This window comes from Phacochoerus africanus, chromosome 13, assembly GCF_016906955.1.
Source record: "Phacochoerus africanus isolate WHEZ1 chromosome 13, ROS_Pafr_v1, whole genome shotgun sequence".
In the NCBI taxonomy this organism is placed as follows: Eukaryota; Metazoa; Chordata; class Mammalia; order Artiodactyla; family Suidae; genus Phacochoerus; species Phacochoerus africanus.
In genome coordinates this window covers 8702972-8721851 of record NC_062556.1, presented here as the reverse complement: position 1 = coordinate 8721851, position 18880 = coordinate 8702972, and the positions used below count along the sequence as shown (strand labels likewise).

Genomic DNA, 18880 nt, shown 5'->3' with positions numbered 1-18880 from the left:
GACCCCAGCAGCCGCCAAGAGCCGCTTATGTGAGGACCACTGAGATCAGAGGCGTTCAGTGGTACAAGGAGGCTCATCTTTCTTATGTTTGCCTGCACAGTCTCAACCATGTTGCATCTCCAACCGTTTCCCACCCTTTTTAGCAGCTGAAAATAAATCCAATTGCTTCCTCCTAAACACACTTTAGAAATGACTAAAAATTAGAGGGAAAACATGCAGGAAAGCCCATTGGCAATCTTTACATGTTTCAGCTTGAGAGAATTTTTGAGGGCTGCACCCGAGGCACATGGAAGTTCCCAGGCTAAGGGCCGAATCCAAGCTACAGCTGGTGGCCTACGCCACAGCCACAGCCACGTGGGACCCGAGCTGCCTCTGTGACCGACACCGCCACTCACAGCAATGCTGGCTCCTTAACCCACTGAGCAAGGCTAGAGATCGAACTCGGGCCCTCATGGATACTAGTTGGATTTGTTTCCGTTGAGCCACAATGGGAACTCCTAAAAGAATTTCTTAAAAGAAGACCAAAATTTCTTCCCTTTGTCCCAATCTGTAATGGCCCATCTTGACACACTTCCAATGACTTAGAAATTTTTTTAAACTATTTATATCTTTGCAGTTATTTAACTGAATGAGGTCAGGGCCAGGTTTTGGGGCAACATTTCAGAAATTTCACTTCCTGAGACTCCTGGAGTGTGGTGGCCTGGGGAGAGGGGGGACAGTGGTGCAGGGCCTCCCAAATTTGAGCCCCAGCGGGGTGTCCACAGAGACCCATTCCTAGGCCTCCATTCAGAGATGGCAGACACTGGCTTACTTCTCCCCCTGTCCCCCCTGTCCTCAAGGCCCACTGTTCTGGAGCAGCTGATCTCTGGGGCATGCAGGTGATCGGCTAAGGTTTTCTGTACCTTTTGGAAAGAGAATAAACTTAAGTCAAAGAGTAAGCTTCCCCCTGCCCACCCTGCAATATAAAAAAAAAGGGTACAAATTGAAAAATATTGATTCGCTATCTCTAAATATCCCAATGGCAACAAAATAGCTCACCCTGAGTATTGAAATGATGAAAGGTCAATGAGACACTGCAGCAGGGGCGGCGGGGGGGGGGACCCAATCTGGCTACCACCTAATGAATGCAAGCAGATCTAGTTTATTCCTTTCGTGAACTAATTCTTTCAGCGGTACTGCGGAAGTTGTGGAAGATTTATGAAGCACCTATCACGCACCACACACTGTACAGATCCTGGCTGCAAAATGGAGAGACTGTACTTTCCGCTTTGGGGGGATTATGGGTCCTGGGGTAGGAGAGATAGGAAAGCAAATGTATTTTTACATCTTAGATGAAAATAGTTAAATACGAGCCTCCCCAAAGTTCGTTCATGGACCAGCAGATACATCTGACTCTTTTCTGTCCTCTTTTCTTCCAGGCTACTTAGTTCATAGGTGCTTCCCCCCACACTCCCCACCCCTCTCTCAAGTCAAGAATTTTGACTTTTACTATTTTCAAAAGCCATGTGTCTTGGAGAAGCAACCATAAAGGCAGATTCTGTATTCCTGGAAATCTCAGCCATTTGCTGGTTTGACTGCAGCTCGGGGAACAGGGTTGCGGATATAAGATAGCACATGACAGCTGTCAGATAAAGAATGAGGGAAGGTCATGGTTTAAAATACTTCAGATCATTCCATTTTAAACTTATCTTTTTTGGAAGATTCTATTTTTTTTTGGCCGCACTCACGATGCAGTTGCGACCTGTGCCACAGCTGCGGCAACACCGGATCCTGAATCTTCTGGGCCACGTGGGGACTTCCGGGAATCATTTTTATATAACAGAGGTTGCTTCTATTTTTAAAAGCTGCCAAATAAGAGCCCCAGGGACTATGACACTCAACGTGTTCTTAAAAAAGTGACCCTAACCTAGGCCTTGACAGCTTTCCTTTGACATAACCGTAAAGTAAGTCTCTCCCTCTTCAGGCAACTAATTTTGACCCCTGCACCGTATATTCATGCGAAAGTTTACAGAAATAGTTAACATACCTCTGAAATATCAAAGTGAAAGTCCAGGGTTTTCCCAGGTAATTCCTTGGAAGCACTCGTCCACACTCGGTGTATGTCCATCTTTGAAAGGTCACCGTGTTGGTAGGAAGGCAAAACCAGGCTGGCAGATCGAGACACCACCAGCTTCAGGATATTCAGAGCTTCCCTCCAGTGAACACTCTGATGGTTAAAAATAATCTCATTTGAAAAAGATCAATGGGCCACTAGCTACCCAAACTTCTTACGACCAGTCAGAACCCACTGATTCAAAGCACTGCAGTACGTTCCACGATAAGTAAATGGCCAACGACATAGAAAGATGATTTATATATAAGACAAGTTACATTTGGGAAACAAGCAAATAAAAAAGGCCAGTCTTGTCCATATTCAAATAAGTAAACGTTTAAAGTAACAAGGTACCCTTTCTGCTCATGAGGTATCTATCTCCTCGACTTGAAAAACAAAACAAAACAAAGAACCAACGACCCCCGACAACCCCACTCTATTTTCCGCTACTGACTTCTGGCTCTTTCCCCAGGTTCCCCCACCTTCACTTCCGGGCTTCCTCCCCCTTCTTCTCTGGCTCTTCCTGCTCCATTGGCCTCCTGGATGCCTGGCCTCCTCCTCTTGCTCCTTAGCTGGCTCCCGTCCTGACCCAGGCCTCTGGGAGCCACTCTAAACTCCCCCTCTTTCCCTCCCTCTTGATAACATGTTCCCCCCTCTCCATTTCTGCCGGCACTGGCTCAGCTGAATCCTCTCTGGCCTATGCCGGGACAATTTCAATGGCCTCTTAACTGGTTTCCCTGCTTGCAGCCTCTCCTGGGGTCCATCAGACCCACTCCAGTCACAGTGATCTTTCTAGAACTCCTCAGCTCAAGCCACTTCCCTGCCTGAACTCCTTCAAGGGCTCCCCCTGGTGGACAGTGGAGGCCATGCTCTTTAAGCCAGGCCTGGGGGGTGGGGAGTGGGGGTCATTCTCCCCACCGACTGCTCTACTCTTGCAGTTCCCCAAACCAGGCAAGGCCTCTTAGCCTCTGTGCCTTTCCTCATGCTATTCCCTCATCCTGGAATGCCCTTCCTCTCCTCCTTGCTTTATCAAACTCCTTCTCCTCCTGTTGACTCTCACTTTATTTTACCATCTTTGTATCCCCCAGGCCGACTCAGGGCACCTCTCCCACAAAAAACACTGAACATAAATAAACCTAGCTGATAAAAGTTACTTTTTAACTAGGCCTTGGGATAAAAGTGCATGAAATAAAAGACATTTCCTCCATTGTTAAATTCTGCCCAGGGAACGTTATGGTTTGAATATGAAATTAGCCACCAAGAGAAGGTACTGAGTATGGGGGATGGCCCACAGGCCTAAGAATGGGTGGCCTAAGAAAACAATGACTATTTTTTAAACTAGGGGCACATGATTTAGAGAGAGATGTGAACTGACCCTCTGTCTCTTGTGAGTGTAAAGTGAGAAAGTGTTAATGCCTAGCATGGGGTACAACAATTACTGGAGCAATGCCATGGGAAAAAAAAAAAAAAAGCCTTAAAATCATTTTTAGCATTAAAGCATTTCTGCAAGTAATGTGACTGGTGAAGTGCGGATGGAAAAAAAAGTTTCCAATTGTGTGGCTTATAAACCAGCTATCGCGGAAAAAGTAAAAATCATTACCAAAAAATCGTATGTCTTAGTCAAATGAGTTTAATCAGAGAAAGCCTACATTAATTACCCTTGAACTCGGAAACTAAATGTACTATGTTTGTCCCCAGAGTATTTTCAAATACACGCCTGCCAAGTTCTTAACCTAAGTTACAACTAAGTGACAACTTTAACTTCCAAAGGAACTCGCCGCAATTGCAAGAGCTGGCCTAGAACCAGGCACGGAAAAGTCACTTCTTCCTTCGCCTTCTTTAAATAGGAGTCTATATAGAAGCAAGACCCTACGCTCCCAGCCAGGAGTGTGCTTTCAACATCTGGCCCAGAAGTCCAGGAGACAGAGACGTGTACCGGGCCTGGTCCTGTCTCTGAAGGCCCAGGGATGTACCGGGCAAGGTCCTGTCTCTCTCCCCGGTAGCCCCCTCAGGGTGTGGTCAGCCACCAGCCTGGCTGCTCTCACTGTGCTGCATCTACTCGCGAACGGACACACAGCCCGGCACCCGCAGAGCCCCGTGGCCAAGCACGAGCTCCACACAAAGGCTCGGTCTTTCTGGAATGACCCGCTGGAAACATCCTGGTTCAGAGACTCACTTGCACATATTTTTCAATGGTCTTCAGAACTTCCACGTTGAACTGCTTGACAGGAACGCCGGAAAGGTCCACGTAGCTGAGCAGACTGTAGATGACCTGCAGGAGGGGCTGCTGCATGCTCGGGAGACCCTTCTCCAGCAGCTGGGGGGGGGGCAAAGCTCAGAGTCAGTTCACACCAGACTTGCACACAACGGCACCAAGGCCTCCGAGGACCTTTACGACGGAGCATTTCCATAGGAGGGAAGAGGAGGTTCTAACTCCTGAAGAACGGACATACGACCAAAGGCAATGCAGGTGGGTCTGAACACAGGACTATGATAGTCACACGATGGGATACAACAAAGGAAACCTCAAAAGCATCGCAGACCACTAACTACTGAAATTTACAAAGGAAACAAAAGATCCATTATCCGTTATCAAAGTGGCAAAGATTAGAAACTGATGATAGTGTTGGTGAGGATATAAGAGGTGTATCTGGCTTTTTTTGGGGGGAGGGGGAAGGGGTCACGCCTGTGGCATGTAGACGTTCCCGGCCAGGGATTGAACCCCCTACCCAGTTGCAACCGACTCCACAGCTGCACCCCAAGGGAACTCCCTCAGGGGAGTTTTCTCACACATCAGTGGAAATGTAAATTGGATAATCTGGCACTTGTGATCAAGACTGATGAAAGGGTTCATATCACTTGAAATGGGAGCTGCACTTTGAGGAACTTTCCCAAAACCAAGAGAGCAGTATGAAAATTTAGCATGAGATTTTATCAAGGCAATATGTATAAGGGTAAAAAAAAAAAAAAAACCCCACAAAACAAGAAACTCTGTAAGCAATTTAAATGTTAGACACTAGCAAAATGGATACATACATTGTGGTAAATTGTATGATGCAATATCACATAGTAAGTAGACTGATATTTTTAAAAACAGTGACGGAGATCAGATGATATGAAGAGCAAGAGGGAGGACAGACAATTTCTCCGTAACAGATGATGCTGACATTGATGGGAATGCATGCGTGTTACATAGAAATAACATGGGACACAAACCCAACAAAATGTTCATAGTGTTTTTTTCTAGGTAATATTATTTTAGATAATCTTTCTTCTCTCTCTCTTTTTTTTGTCTTTTTTTTTGTTGTTGTTGTTGTTATTGTTGTTTTAGCTATTTCTTGGGCCGCTCCCGCTGCATATGGAGGTTCCCAGGCTAGGGGTCTAATCGGAGCTGCAGCCACCGGCCTACACCAGAGCCACAGCAACGCGGGATCCGAGCCGCGTCTGCAACCTACACCACAGCTCACGGCAACGCCGGATTGTTAACCCACTGAGCAAGGGCAGGGACCGAACCCGCAACCTCATGGTTCCTAGTCGGATTCGTTAACCACTGCGCCATGACGGGAACTCCTCTTCTCTCTCTTTTTAACTTATCTGTACCTTCCAAATTTCCAGTCATGAATACATATTGCTTTTACCATCAGGAAAAAAAAAATCAACGATATTTTCAAACAGGGAAGGAAAGCAATGAGAAAGCTGATATGACCAATATCATGAAAGAAGGTTACTGTTCATTAATAGACATGATTCAAATAAATGCTGAAATCCCACATCAAAAGTAGCCAAAGGAAATATCAGTTAACACATGAGGACACAGGTACTTCACATAAATGGAATCATATAATATGCATCCTTTTGTGTCTGGCTGACTTCACTCAGCGTGTTTTCAAGGTTGATCTCCGTCGTAGCAGGTGTCAGTACCTCATTCCTGATTAAGCCTGATCAATATTCCACCGGATGCAGAGACCACATCCCATCTGTCTTTTTGAAACTTTTACATCTGGTGAATCAAACAAACCGTGCCTCCTTGCCATCTCCCACTTCCCATTGTTTTAAAACAGGCATTGGCCACCTTGGTAAGCAGCGAATGTGGGCTGTTTACTCTGGTACTTCTTGTGTGCTAAGGTATGTGTCTGCTTGCTTAGCAACTCTCACAGGGACAGATGTGACCAAGGTGATGGTCAAAAGCAGCAGGGTGGCACTTAAGAGGGGTTCTTTCAATGGCAGGGGTGGGCGTGTGAAAGAGCACATGCCTCCTTGGCTGCTGATGGTCTGAATACGGCTCAGTGTTGCCGATCCGTGTTGCAAGTCAAGATCCTGCGGATGGAGGGGGCAGCTACCTTCTTCTAGGCAGAGGCTTTCAGTCGTAGCCTTTCAGAAAACAATCTTTTTATTTTATTTAATTTTTTAATTTTTTTTTAATTTTCCCACTGTACAGCAAGGGGGTCAGGTTATCCTTACATGTATACATTACAATTACATTTTCCCCCACCCTTTCTTCTGTTGCAACATGAGTATCTAGACAAAGTTCTCTTGCTCAGAAAACAATCAATTCTTAACCTATCTGCACTCTGAATTGGTGAGCCAACTACAAGAAAAATCAGAAGGGACTGTCCTCACTTCCGAAAAAGCCCTGGCAAGAGGCACGCATGCCTGTGCAGAAAGGAAAAGCAATGCGGAAAATGCTAAAATAAAATGACTGCTATCAATCACTCGCCTCATGGATTTCCTGACCTTGGATAGGAAGCCCGTTGGGGTGTGGGGGTGCTAAACAGAATCCATCTCATCACCCGCCCAACGTGCTGTGTATTTCTAGCACCAATGTATACAGAAGTCAGAGTAGGGATTTGTTCTTCTTTTTATTTTTTTTGTCTTTTTAGGGCAAATGGAGGTTTCCAGGCTAGTGGTCAAATTGGAGCCGTTGCCACTGGCCTATCTCACAGCCACACAGGATCCGAGCCGTGTCTGTGACCTATACCACAGCTCACGGCAATGCCGGATCCTTAACCCACTGATCGAGGCCAGGGATCGAACCTGCATCCTCAGAATGCTAGTCAGATTCGTTTCCACTGAGCCACGACGGGAACTCCCAGAGGAGGGATTTGTGACAAATGTGCTAGGGACGCACTGGTGTGAGGACAAAACCCCACCCTGGTTTTAAAAACAACCACAAACGATGAAGACAAAAAGTCTGCTTTTCCCCCCAAAATATATGCTTTGTTAATGAGTTCAGAGCAACCAACCGTTAACATATCAAGCCACACAATAACTCCTTAAGTAAGACTTGAATACCCACAACAATTAGGATAGAGTCTCCTTGTCTCTGCCATACGCTGATAGGTATCAGGGCAGTAAAAAGATGTTTAAGCTTTGGAAGCAGCCGTATCTCCCTTCAAAGGCCGTCTCTGCACCTTAAACCGAGAGCTGATGTCTCAGCCTGGCTGAACCCCAGATGTAGATATTATAATAATATCTCCCTTGCTGGGTTGCTGTGCGAATTCTAAAGGACTCCATGCAACAGCTCTGACAATAAGTAACAGGCGATCAGCAAACGAAGTTAAGACTCTTCTCAGTTCCACAGACGTATTTTACCCCTAGAAATAAGAGTTTATCCTCAATGGAAGGGCTTACCTCTGCTAAGTAGGTAACCATATTCAAGGTGATGTCGGCATAGGCTTCATGCAGGTAACGGCAGACCACATTCACCCATGTGGCACAGTCCCTCGTGTAGCTGTGCGTTTTGTAGAGAGTCATGACGTGGGCGAGATTGGAAAGTTTGGGGTTCTTCTCCTCCAAACAAACCTTTTACAAGAAGACAATCGATCAGGGATAAAGGAGCCAAATGAAGAGGAAGACATGTTAGCAAATTTTGCTCTACGCCCCAGCAGCCTATGGCAGATTGATGGATCCATTTTTGGGGGTAGTTGCAGAAGTGCCTAGGAATTGAATGTTCACCCATTTCTTCTACCTGGTGAGTCCGTAATGCAATGACCACGTGCATCAGCCACCCAGAGATGTGAGTTACTAGTGATAGCAGGTACTCTTTTTGGGTTTTGTCGAAGTCACTGCCCTGTCTGAGCCTGGCGATCTCTGTCCAACAGGGGGCCTTCTTCAGGGCTGGTATGGATCTGCCTGAGGGTGAGACCAGAAGGCTTACCTGAGCAATCCTTTCGGCTACGTCCTTACAGAACTGATTGGGGTTTTCAAAATGCTGTATCAGCTGGGGCAGAAGACACAAGACATTCAGTGGAAACCCTGGATTAGAGAAGATAAAATGGAGATAGATGAATATGGCGCAACATAACCATTAACGGAGGGAAGGCATATGTCAGATTTTATTCTGAGGTGAAGTAAACCCATCCCTTGAAGCAGCTTTAATCTGAATACAGAATTCAGGAAAAACGTACAGTCGCAGTGGCACCAGATCAAAGGAGACACTGAGGTCGATTTTTAAGTTTCAGGTACAGTGGCTGTCCTGTTACGGACTGTCACAAATAAGAATGATTGGCACAGATTTTTAAAAGCAGATTAAAATGAACTGAAGCACTCATTTGAAATTTTTATCCAAAAATGTATTTTAAGGAAAACCACTTTTGAGAAGACATAGGCCAATCAATTTAAGCATTCGTCATCTCATCAGAAAGATTCTTTAAAATGATGAGCAGTAGCTTAATTCCACTGGGTTAAGCTTCAGCCTCCTGGAAAGAATTCTGGACCACATGCCATGACATTAAAAATCTTGTTTGCTGATTTGGCTTAATTCAAAATCATAGGGAACTTTCAAGAGGAAAAGAAAGGCTAAGAAAAATAAGAGATTTAAGAGTGAAGAAAAGAGAGAAAATTGTCTGTTCAAGAGCAATGGAATAAACTAACTCAGTCTGTCATTCCATCTGGAAAACATAAAGCCATGACCACTATCTTATGTATTACTCCTGCCTCTTTTATGCTATTGCTTTAAAAAATATCTCCCACAATATACAGAGTTAAGATTTAGGTAGCATTTTGAAAGAAAAAACAAGGTATTCCCAAAGAGCCATTTTGAAGAAGAATCCTTCAAAACACTAAGCCCACAATGTCTTATTACATGAAACGTGAGCCCAGCCACAGCCAGAACCTAAGCGAGTGAGTGATGTGGGCGTTACCGATGGCTTGGGATGAATCCACCATGGATACTTTGGACACTGGTGTCAGCAAACTGAAAAGCTGCAGGGTCAGGTCAGTGGTGGTGAGGGAGGTGAAGCCCTTCAGCAGTAGCTGCTGCAGCCCCGAGAAGTCCGCCCACTTGAGCTGCGCCTGGAGTTTCTCGAGTTTTTCTCGGTTCTCAGCTTTGTCGAGTGGCATGTGAGCCAGCAGTCTGTTCAAGAGCCTTAAGGCCATTAGGTATTCAAATTCAAAATCAGATTCCATCAAGGCCACAGTGACCCAGAAGATAGTGGCCAACAGGTTGGTTGGGTGGCTTATGTGTGATGGGTCCGTGAGGCTATCCTTCAAGGAGGATGAGCTTCTGGTTTTTGAGGAGAGGCCTTGCTGGGTACAGGCCTGAATTCTGTCCAGGGTGGCACTCCGAGGAGGGTCTGAGGATCGGTCAATGACACCAAACTTCTTGGGCACAGAGAAGCTCCTTTGATGCCGGCTCCGCTCTGCAGTTGCTGTGTTGCCGCTGGCTGTCCCGGGGTTCACATTAAGCTGTCCTGTGCTCTTTCTGCTCGCTGTTAGTTTAGTGCTCGAGCTTAAATCTGGTGATGAAGAGCTGGGTATAAAAATAAAAAAGTTCAACAGGAAGTCAACATGCTTCAGTGAAAAGCCAGTCCTTTTAAGATCCCCCCACAAACAGTAAGGGAGGGAAACCACTCTTTGGAAGTATTACTAGTATTACTTTCTATTCATTTTTTTCCATATTCTTAAACTGAAAGGAATATGTTTCCTTATTCTTAAATCTAAAACTGTGAAAAGCAAATTTAAATCAGAATAACCCTCACCAACAACAAAGAACAAAAGTGAATACTGATTTCCACCTATTGAAAAGTTTAAGAAATAAGCAGGTGGCTGTAAAGTTTACTGATCTTTCTTTAGTATTGCTATTATATTTTTCCTTTTAGGGCCACACCCATGGCATATGGAGGTTCCCAGGCTAGGGGTTGAATCAGAGCTACAGCTGCTGGCCTATGCCATAGCCAGAGCAACACCAGATCCAAGCCATGTCTGAAACCTACACCACAGCTCATGGCAAAGGTGGATCCTTAACCCGAGGCCAGGGATCACACCTCATCCTAATGGATACTAGTTGGATTGGTTTCTGCCACAATGGGAATGGCTCTTTCATTGATTTTTTGTTTGAATTTGGGTAAGAAATAATTCTGAGATAAAGTGTGCCTATAGGTACAAATGTTAATAGTCTATTAACTGGCAAAAAAGAACAGATAAAGAAACACCTAGAAAGAAAAAAGTAAATGTTTGCGTCAAAGAAGTTTTCTGCACTTATAAAATTTCTGAAAAATGACTTCTAAATCTTTTTTAGGCTGAAAAGATAAAACTCTTAATCAACATTCTTGCTAAAATTTACTCATTTAGATTTATCTGTAAGTTTATATGGATAAATATGCATGATGTTAGTAATCACACTACAATTACCTATCCATAAAAACGCTCATCTAAAAAATGAAACAAGGCCCAATGTGACATAACATTACTGACTCAATTTCAAGATGAGTTTAATTACACAAACAGAATATGAAATCATGAATGATTCGAAGTGAGTTATTAAACATTGGGAAGAGCAAAAGGAATGAGAAAATAAAAAAGGCCGATCAGAAGGTAGAAATTTCTTCAAGTAAAATCAACATTTATTCCAACAGTTTTTATAGTGATGGATCACATGAGTTTCAAATGCATTCATTTGAAAATAATAGTTTGTTTCTACAAATGTAATACATAGGACAATTACATAAAATTTGAAAAAATACTCAAAGAAATGGGACATGAAAAATCATGAACAGCTGTATTATGTAGAAATACCATTTATTGTCTATCTTTCTGATGTTTTAAAATACTTATATACTGTGTATATATGTGTGGTGTGTGGTAACTTCCTTTTTTTTTTTTAAACTTAAGGAAATGTCACACATACTTTCTTGGGTCATAAACAGACTTCAAAAACTAGATTTGTTCTTTAGACTTTGCTCAGAGTCCAGGCATCTCTCGAATATTCAGCACAGTGTATGTGATGTCAAAATATCATTAAGCGGATTCTCACCGAGATAACACAGTTAAGAGATCGCTGTTCTTCAAGCAGTCAGACAGGTTATCCACCGCAGCTTCCAAGGTGAGGAGGGCTTCCATCACATAGCCCTGCCAAACACGCAAAGACAACATTCTGTACTGCTGATAACTACTGTTCACTTCCTGACGAGAAATTCAGGTAACGCAAACTTCATCACGTAACAGCCATATCGCTGAAAGCTAGACAGTCATGGCTACTTGAATTTACAAAGCCGACAAATTTTGGAGGCCACTTAAGACATTCAAGTGGCTTAGGAGGTAGCAGATAATGATGAAGATTCATTTTCCCTAGGTGTGAGGTCTTCAACAGGCCAATCTCGTTGGAAATCCATCAGGGAGGGGCAAGGCTATGGCAGGGGCAGGGGGCACGCATGGCCCTTTGCTGAGGGGGACAGTGGGCATCTGAAATACAGAAGGGCAATGTCTGGAAGCCAGAGATTGAGAGATGAAGTGTGAGAAGGGCTGTGTCTCAGGGGTGTTTTGGGGGTGTGTTTTATTTTTTTGGCTATACCCATGACATGTGGAAGTTCCTGGGCCAGGGATCGAACCCATGCCAAAGAGCAAACTGAACCGCTGGAGTGACAACACCAGGTCCTTAATCCACTGAGCCACAAGGGAGCTCCCCAGGGGCATTTTAAAGTGTCCTTTTAGTGGCCAGGAGGAGGAAAAGCAGCTAAAGTCTATGGGCCTGCAGGTCCCTGGTGATGCAGAAATATTTTTGATGGCAAAGAAGGGACTGGCCCAAGCAACAGAGCTTGTAACGCCCCTGGCTTTCCACATGCCCAGCTGCTCCAGCTCTGGGGTCCCCAGTCTAGTCTTCTCCATTATTTCTCTAGCTTTTCTCAGTTTATGGAAGGCTAACCATGCAGACACAGCTGCTGCTTTCTGTGGATACAGTGGAGATCCCTTCCCTTCTCTGGGCAGGGAGACCACACGACTGCATCCTGGGTTGGTAGTAAGAAGACTAACACCTCCCCCAGTTCCTGCGAAATAAAATCACCAACAACAAGAAAGAAAGAGAGAAGGGAGGGAAGGGAGAGAGGGCGTGAGGGCAGAAGAAAAAAAAGGAAGACCGAGTCACCAACGGATATCTGTGGTTGGCTCAATAGAACTGTCCACCGAATTTCTAGAACAGGGCTCCTTGGAGTGATGAGGTCAACCTCTAGAATTTTAAAATCTTTTTAAATGTTCAAAGATTTGAAATTTTAAAATCTTTTTAAATGTTCAAAGATTTAAAAGATTTAAAAACCTGAAATAAATTATACAGGTCCAAATGGCCGGGGTAACTGGCGAGAAGAAGAACGGTTCCAAGAAAGGGGTACCCCCCATCTTGGAGCTGAGGTTAGGAGCCGTGCGCGGGCTGCCCTTCCGTACCTGGATCTCGTCGCCGTGTTCGCCGATCACCTCCACCAGCCTGGACAGGAGGTCCGACAGGGCGTGTGCGGACAGGGGCTGTTTGAGGGCGCGGAATATCTGGAAGGACCGGCCGGCGTAGTGCCGGGAAGAGCTGGCGAGCGCCGTCTGCAGCGCCACCTCACTCAGGTGCTGCTCCAGGTGGAAACCTAGGCACGGGGCCGAGAGCGGGTGAGCCTCCCCTCGGGAACGCGCCCCCGGGACACGTCAGGCTGGCTGCACGCGCCCACCGCCGGGGGCCACTCGCTTCAAAAGCAACCGTGTTAAAATAAGCAGCCAAGGCGGCGGGGTGCAGCAGAAAGAGTCAGACGCTTTGGAGCCAGGGGGTCCTGGTTTGGGGGTCGGGGCTTGGGACGCTGGGAAAGAAACGAATTCTCATGAACGTGTTTGCTTGTCTGGACCTGTGCACAACGGCATCTACCTCCAGAGAGTCGAGGGGAAAAACCCAACAACTTGACAAGTGCGAGTGCAGTGCCTGACACACGCGCTCACGGATGTGTTATTGTCTCCGTGCGCCGCTGTGACACTGTTCTACTGCCCTGCTTTTGACATAGCACAGTCCCTCCCTCTCCTGTGTGCAGGAGGGAATTTGTTACAAACAGCGTTTCAGAGGACCCGTGTACGCAAAGGAAAGCGGCTAGGGGATCTGGCCAGCGGTCAGCACAGCTGGAATGGTCCATGAACATGCAGCTGTAGAGATGCAGGCACCGCACAGGTGGCGGGCACCCCTTCAACTCTGGCCTGAATATGTGTTCTTCCAACAGCATGAAGGTAATCGCAGCCATGAGAAAACCGTTTGATCAGATGGAAACAAAAACCTAAGGGAGGAGTTCCCGTCGTGGCGCAGTGATTAATGAATCCGACTAGGAACCATTAGGTTGCGGGTTCAATCCCTGGCCTCACTCAGTGGGTTAAGGATCCAGCGTTGCCATGAGCTGTGGTGTAGGTCGCAGACTCGGCTCGGATCCCGAGTTGCTGTGGCTCTGGCGTAGGCTGGTGGCTACAGCTCCGATTAGACCCCTAGCCTGGGAACCTCCATATGCCGAGGGAGTGGCCCAAGAAATTGCAAAAAAAAAAAAAAAAAAAACCCAAAAACCAAAAAACCTAAGGGAGAGTCCAGATTGGATTCTGGGCCATTAAACCACCCACTTGCTGTGCGTTTTTACAGGGAGAAAGCCAGGCTGCGAGAGTCAGAGGACACGCTGACAACAGCCACGTGGGCTGTCTCCAGGATGGAAGGGCTCTGGGGCACCTCTGGTTTTCCCACGGAAGGGGACCAGGGGGATACTGCAGTGTTTTTGTTCTCAGTGGCCGCTTGGCTGTTGGAGCTCAAGGATGCGTTCGTGGATGGTATGAGAAAATGTTCCTGCAGGATAAACCTGCCAGCCTGGAAAATGGACTCAGCCACATTCAGGGTGGGAACTACAGGACTTAACCCATAAGGCAGTTCACTCTGTATGAATGGACCATGTTTCAAAATAGATTTTCTCATCTTTATTTTGCTTTTCAAAACATATTTTCCTATTGAAGCCATTTTATATGTGGGGTTAGGTCCCCAGCACTGAACAAAAGTGTATTTAAATCACATGTCTAGAACTCTACTAGCAGGGTCGGAGAAACTACCCCCCCCCCGACGCACGCACCCAAGACAATGTCCTTTGGGAAAAGCTATTTAACAGGTGGCAGAGATAAGAAAAACTCCTCCTTTTCTCTGCCACACAGTGGACCTCCATTTCCCAGCCCCCCTTGCAGTTGGGTGTGAACCATGCCTGACTTCTGGCCACTGGGATGTGGGAAGAAGCACTGGACCTCACACACGAGGCCACTCCTCCCGAGTAATCCTCCACGCACTCCTTCTCCACCTGCCTGACGGACCCAGGGTTGAGCAGAGACCTCCTAGCCTAGCAGGTGGCAGAGCCCCAGCAAGGAAGGGGCTGGGGACCCTGGGGAAGCAGCCGGTGGAAGGCGGCCTCCCGCACACCCACCTTGAACTGTTTTGTGATCCAGAAACAGCCATTGTGTTAGGTCTCTGGGCTGTGGGGGGTTATGTGTCATAGCAGTTATGCTACCCCGACTAACACGAGTGTTCGCACCGAAAACAGGCAGAAAGCAGCAATTTACAAGGAAATTGTGGTGGGAAAAAACATCGTGGGCAAGAGGTGAAAAGATGAGCATCTTCTAAGCAGCCTGAAACACCTTCTGAGAATATGTTATAAGGCAATCATATGTTTTCTCATCTTTGAGTATCTTCATACAATCAAGGGCTTTACACGAATGCATGGCTCACATGCATCACGAATGTCTTCCTTTAGGCTATGAAGTGACTTTCAAGTGGGGGACGTACCAATATAGGCAGCCTTAATATTCCAAAGAAATTCCAAAGGGGAAAACTCAAAATGAAAAAGGACAATCCTATTCCTGGAACAACTTTCCAAATTCAGGTTAGCAACATTTTTCATTTTTTAGTAATCCTCTGATAATGAAAAGAGATGTGGCTAATCTGGAATGTTTCAAACTGTGCAACGTGCTAATGACCAGAGCAGCCAGGAGGCAGGTGAGCTGTGTTTACTAGGGGCAGCCTGCTGTATGAAAAAAAGGCAGAGATAGCTGCTGCATCTTGCTGAGGAACCAAATTAAAATTTCACGCACGTATCAGCCCAGGCCAAGCTGACTCTGAATGGAATTCAGCTAAGGGCTTAAATAGTGCGATGGTACTTCATCTAAATAGAATCAGACTGCTTTCAGAATATGGAGTGGTCCCCGGCACAGGACTTGTCAGCAAATACTTTAAAAGCCAGAAACAGGGAGTTCCTGCTGTGACGAAGTGGGTTAAGGATCCAGCAATGTCTCCACAGCGGTTTGGGTGGCTGATGAGTCAGGGGTTCAATCCCTGGCCCATCCCAGTGGGTTACAAAAGTATCTGATGCTGCCTCAGCTGTGGCATAGGTTGCAGCCGTGGCTTGGATTCGATCTCTGACCCGGGAACTTCCATATACCTTGGGTGCAGCTGAAAGAAAAAAAAAAAAAGCCAAAAACATTTTATCACAAATTTTTTTTTTTTTTTTAAAAACCAGTTTGCAAGGCTGATGGTCTCTCACACTTGAGTCTGATGACAGTCAATGAAAAAGACTTCTTGCTCAGGGCCTTCTTTCAATAAAATGAAGACAGGTACAGCTCAATTCTAGCGAGGTGTATGAAGCAAGGAGAACGGAGATGTTGGGGAAGTTACATCGTAGAGCGAAACACAAGTATATGTGACAGTAACTAACATTCAGTTAGGCATGTCTGCAAAATGTGAATATTCCTCTGCTATTGCTGCCGAGTGCAGAACTTCTCTCTCTCTCTCTCTCTCTCTCTCTCACACACACACACACACACACGTATAAAGCCGTATTTATATACACACACAAATACATACATAGTGTGTAGTGACATGGGGACAATGAGCTCCATTATAGAAAAATGCTCAAAGTGGCATCGGAGGAAATAGGAAAAAGTACCTGTACCTGATTTGGAGTCTTTAAACACGGATACAACATGACGTAGGAAATTAGTGAGCTGTTCGGCGCTCTTTGAATTCTGATTTTTGGGAGTGATGTCCTCATGGCACCAAAGTGGACCAAACGCCCTTCAATGAAACACACAAAATGTCAGCAAGGCAACTATGATTTTGTGTTTTAAAACCATACACACAGGTGTAACTCCAAAGGGGCAATGGACATGTACAAATTTTTACGGATTAATTTGGTGGTAAATTTCAGGCTTACCACGCTGAAGAGCATATTCTCAAAAGATCTAGCGACTTGACGGAGACATACTTTTTCTTAGGTTTTACTTAGAAAATTAAAATCTCTCCATTTACCAGGCCAGGGTTTATTTAACACATAACAGATGCTATGTACGCATATGTTAAATAAAAATAACTGTTAAATAAAATACATGCATTCTAAAATGCATTTTAGAATTTGCAGAGATAATGCTTTTATCAGGATCACACCACTAGGGTGCCAAATACAGTAGCGGCAAAGTGAAGATACCGTCTCTCTTGTCTATTTGGTTTCCTACAGTAAGAATGGGATGGATCCAGGTGTGAAAATATTAGAGAACAGCCTTCTCAGCACATGACATTGACAGCGGTGAGGAGTGACAGTACCTTTGTTCTCCAGAAACCCGTCAGGTCTCTAAGCTGCCATCAACCCCCTCCCTAAGCTTCCTGTACATTACATCTGAGAACGAGCTCAGTGCTACACAGAAATATTCTAAATCATTCACTGGAAAAAACGCTCGCTTTTCATTTTTTTTTTTTGCATGAATTAGTGCATCAGTTGATGAAAGAAAAAATCCCGTGAGGTACTCGTTAACAAATACATGAATAGACTAGACCTCCAGGACTGAGGTCACTGAGGAAGCACAGCGTGCCCCAGGTCACAGGTAAGCAGGTGTTTATACACAGGCCGGACCTCAGGGGGCTAGAGATTTGGAAGCCTTCTAAGCTCAGTCATTCCTTAGAAGAACCAAAAGACCTGAAAAAAGACAGGATCACTCGAAGCTTTTCCTGATTTTGATTTATTACCAGTTTGATTCTTCTCCTATCATGGCATTCTATTGTTTCTAATTTCTGCATTCCGTTTATAAATGACTCTTTGGACAAGATGAGCAGATAGTGGTCCCCTGTGCAGCTGCTACTGGATCGTTGGTGGCTAATATCCTTGTTTCCAGAGTAATGTTCTTTGCCAAGTCTCAGAGCTTCCAGATGCTGGCAGTTCTAACAGATGACGAAAGCCATGCTCGTCTCAGAAAGCTACTGTTCCCGCCTCCACCTGCTGTACAGTCTTCTGCATGAATCTCCTTCCCCCCCCACTGGGACATCAGCGGGATCTTAGACAAGGTCTACCAGTGTCTGCTTTGTACACACATGCCAGAAGATGCAATTGAGAATGGAAAAGACCTTTCCAGAAGGCCAGCCGCACTTTTCCATCTGTGGTTTTAAAGTGATGTCACTTTTCCAAGAGACTGACCTGAAAACAGCAGCCCATCTCCTGCCCCCTCATTACCTGGTGGTCAGAAACTCAATGAGCTTGTTTGCCTTCTCGTCTGTTTCAGCAGCTGCATCCACATCCTCCACCTCTTGCGTCATTTGCGGGAGGTTCCCACTGCTGCCTCCCAGACTGATGCTGGAGGAGGTGGAGCTGGAGCTCAGCCCCGAGTCTGGCACTGGTGATGACTGGTCCTCTCTCAGGAAGTCAAAGCCACCTGGTGGGAGACAAGGTGAAGGTGGAAGGTGCAGCCTGGGCACTTAATGAGGTCAGGAGGTGTGCATCCAGAAGTCTGGAGTTATATACATTTTTGGGGAAAAAAAGCCACTTGATTTTGGTTACAGCTGTGATTAAATGAGACTGATACTCTTTCCCTGCTTATGGAACACTTGCAGTGCTGTGTAAACTAGAGTGGATTTGGTAATAGAGGGTGATCTGCTATTTTTTATTCTGGTGTTTTGATTCTTTCTCTTTCTTCCGTCCTTTCTTTCTTCTTTCCTTTCTTTCTCTCTCTCTCTTTTTCTGCTTTTTAGGACTGCACCAGCGGCATATGGAAGTTCCCAGGCTAGGGGTCGAATCAGAGCTGCAGCTGCTGGTCTATACCACAGCTACAGCAACACAGGATTCAAGCCACATCTGTGACCTATACCACAGCTCACGGCAATGCCGGATCCTTAACCCTCTGAGCGAGGCCAGGGATTGAAGCTGCGTCCTCATGGATACTAGTCGGGTTCGTTTCCATTGCACCACAACGGGAACTCTTGACTGATCCTTTCTGGAAAACAATGTGTGTGCGCCTGCAGGTGTGCACAGGCTGACGAAGAGTTCTACTCAGTAAACATCTGCACCTAACTGTGCTGTTGATAAATTATTCCAGGTAATAGACTACTGAAATATGTGAAATGATACCATGTTGAGGATACCAGCCCTAATGGTGATGAGTAAGTTATGTAGAGTGTTTTCAGTACATGTGTCCAAAATTGCGAATATTGTATGTATATTAACATATTTTAATAAAACATGTCTTAGAGTAGGCAAAGAAATATGATATAAGCAAATA

General features: G+C 45.5%; 1 protein-coding gene across 8 annotated transcripts in view; it reads right to left on the bottom strand.

Annotated features, from left to right (window-relative positions):
* FRY (FRY microtubule binding protein) overlaps window positions 1-18880 on the bottom strand; it is a 425213-nt gene that overhangs the window by 40872 nt on the left and 365461 nt on the right. For all 8 annotated transcript variants that reach the window (XM_047755896.1, XM_047755892.1, XM_047755890.1 and 5 more), the window contains 9 exons: window positions 17839-18037; window positions 16291-16412; window positions 12746-12933; window positions 11346-11440; window positions 9235-9842; window positions 8250-8347; window positions 7724-7894; window positions 4269-4409; window positions 2027-2206 (listed from right to left, as the gene is read on the bottom strand). In XM_047755896.1, coding sequence (XP_047611852.1) covers window positions 2027-2206; window positions 4269-4409; window positions 7724-7894; window positions 8250-8347; window positions 9235-9842; window positions 11346-11440; window positions 12746-12933; window positions 16291-16412; window positions 17839-18037 — 1802 coding nt within the window. The remainder of the gene's footprint in view (window positions 1-2026; window positions 2207-4268; window positions 4410-7723; window positions 7895-8249; window positions 8348-9234; window positions 9843-11345; window positions 11441-12745; window positions 12934-16290; window positions 16413-17838; window positions 18038-18880) is intronic.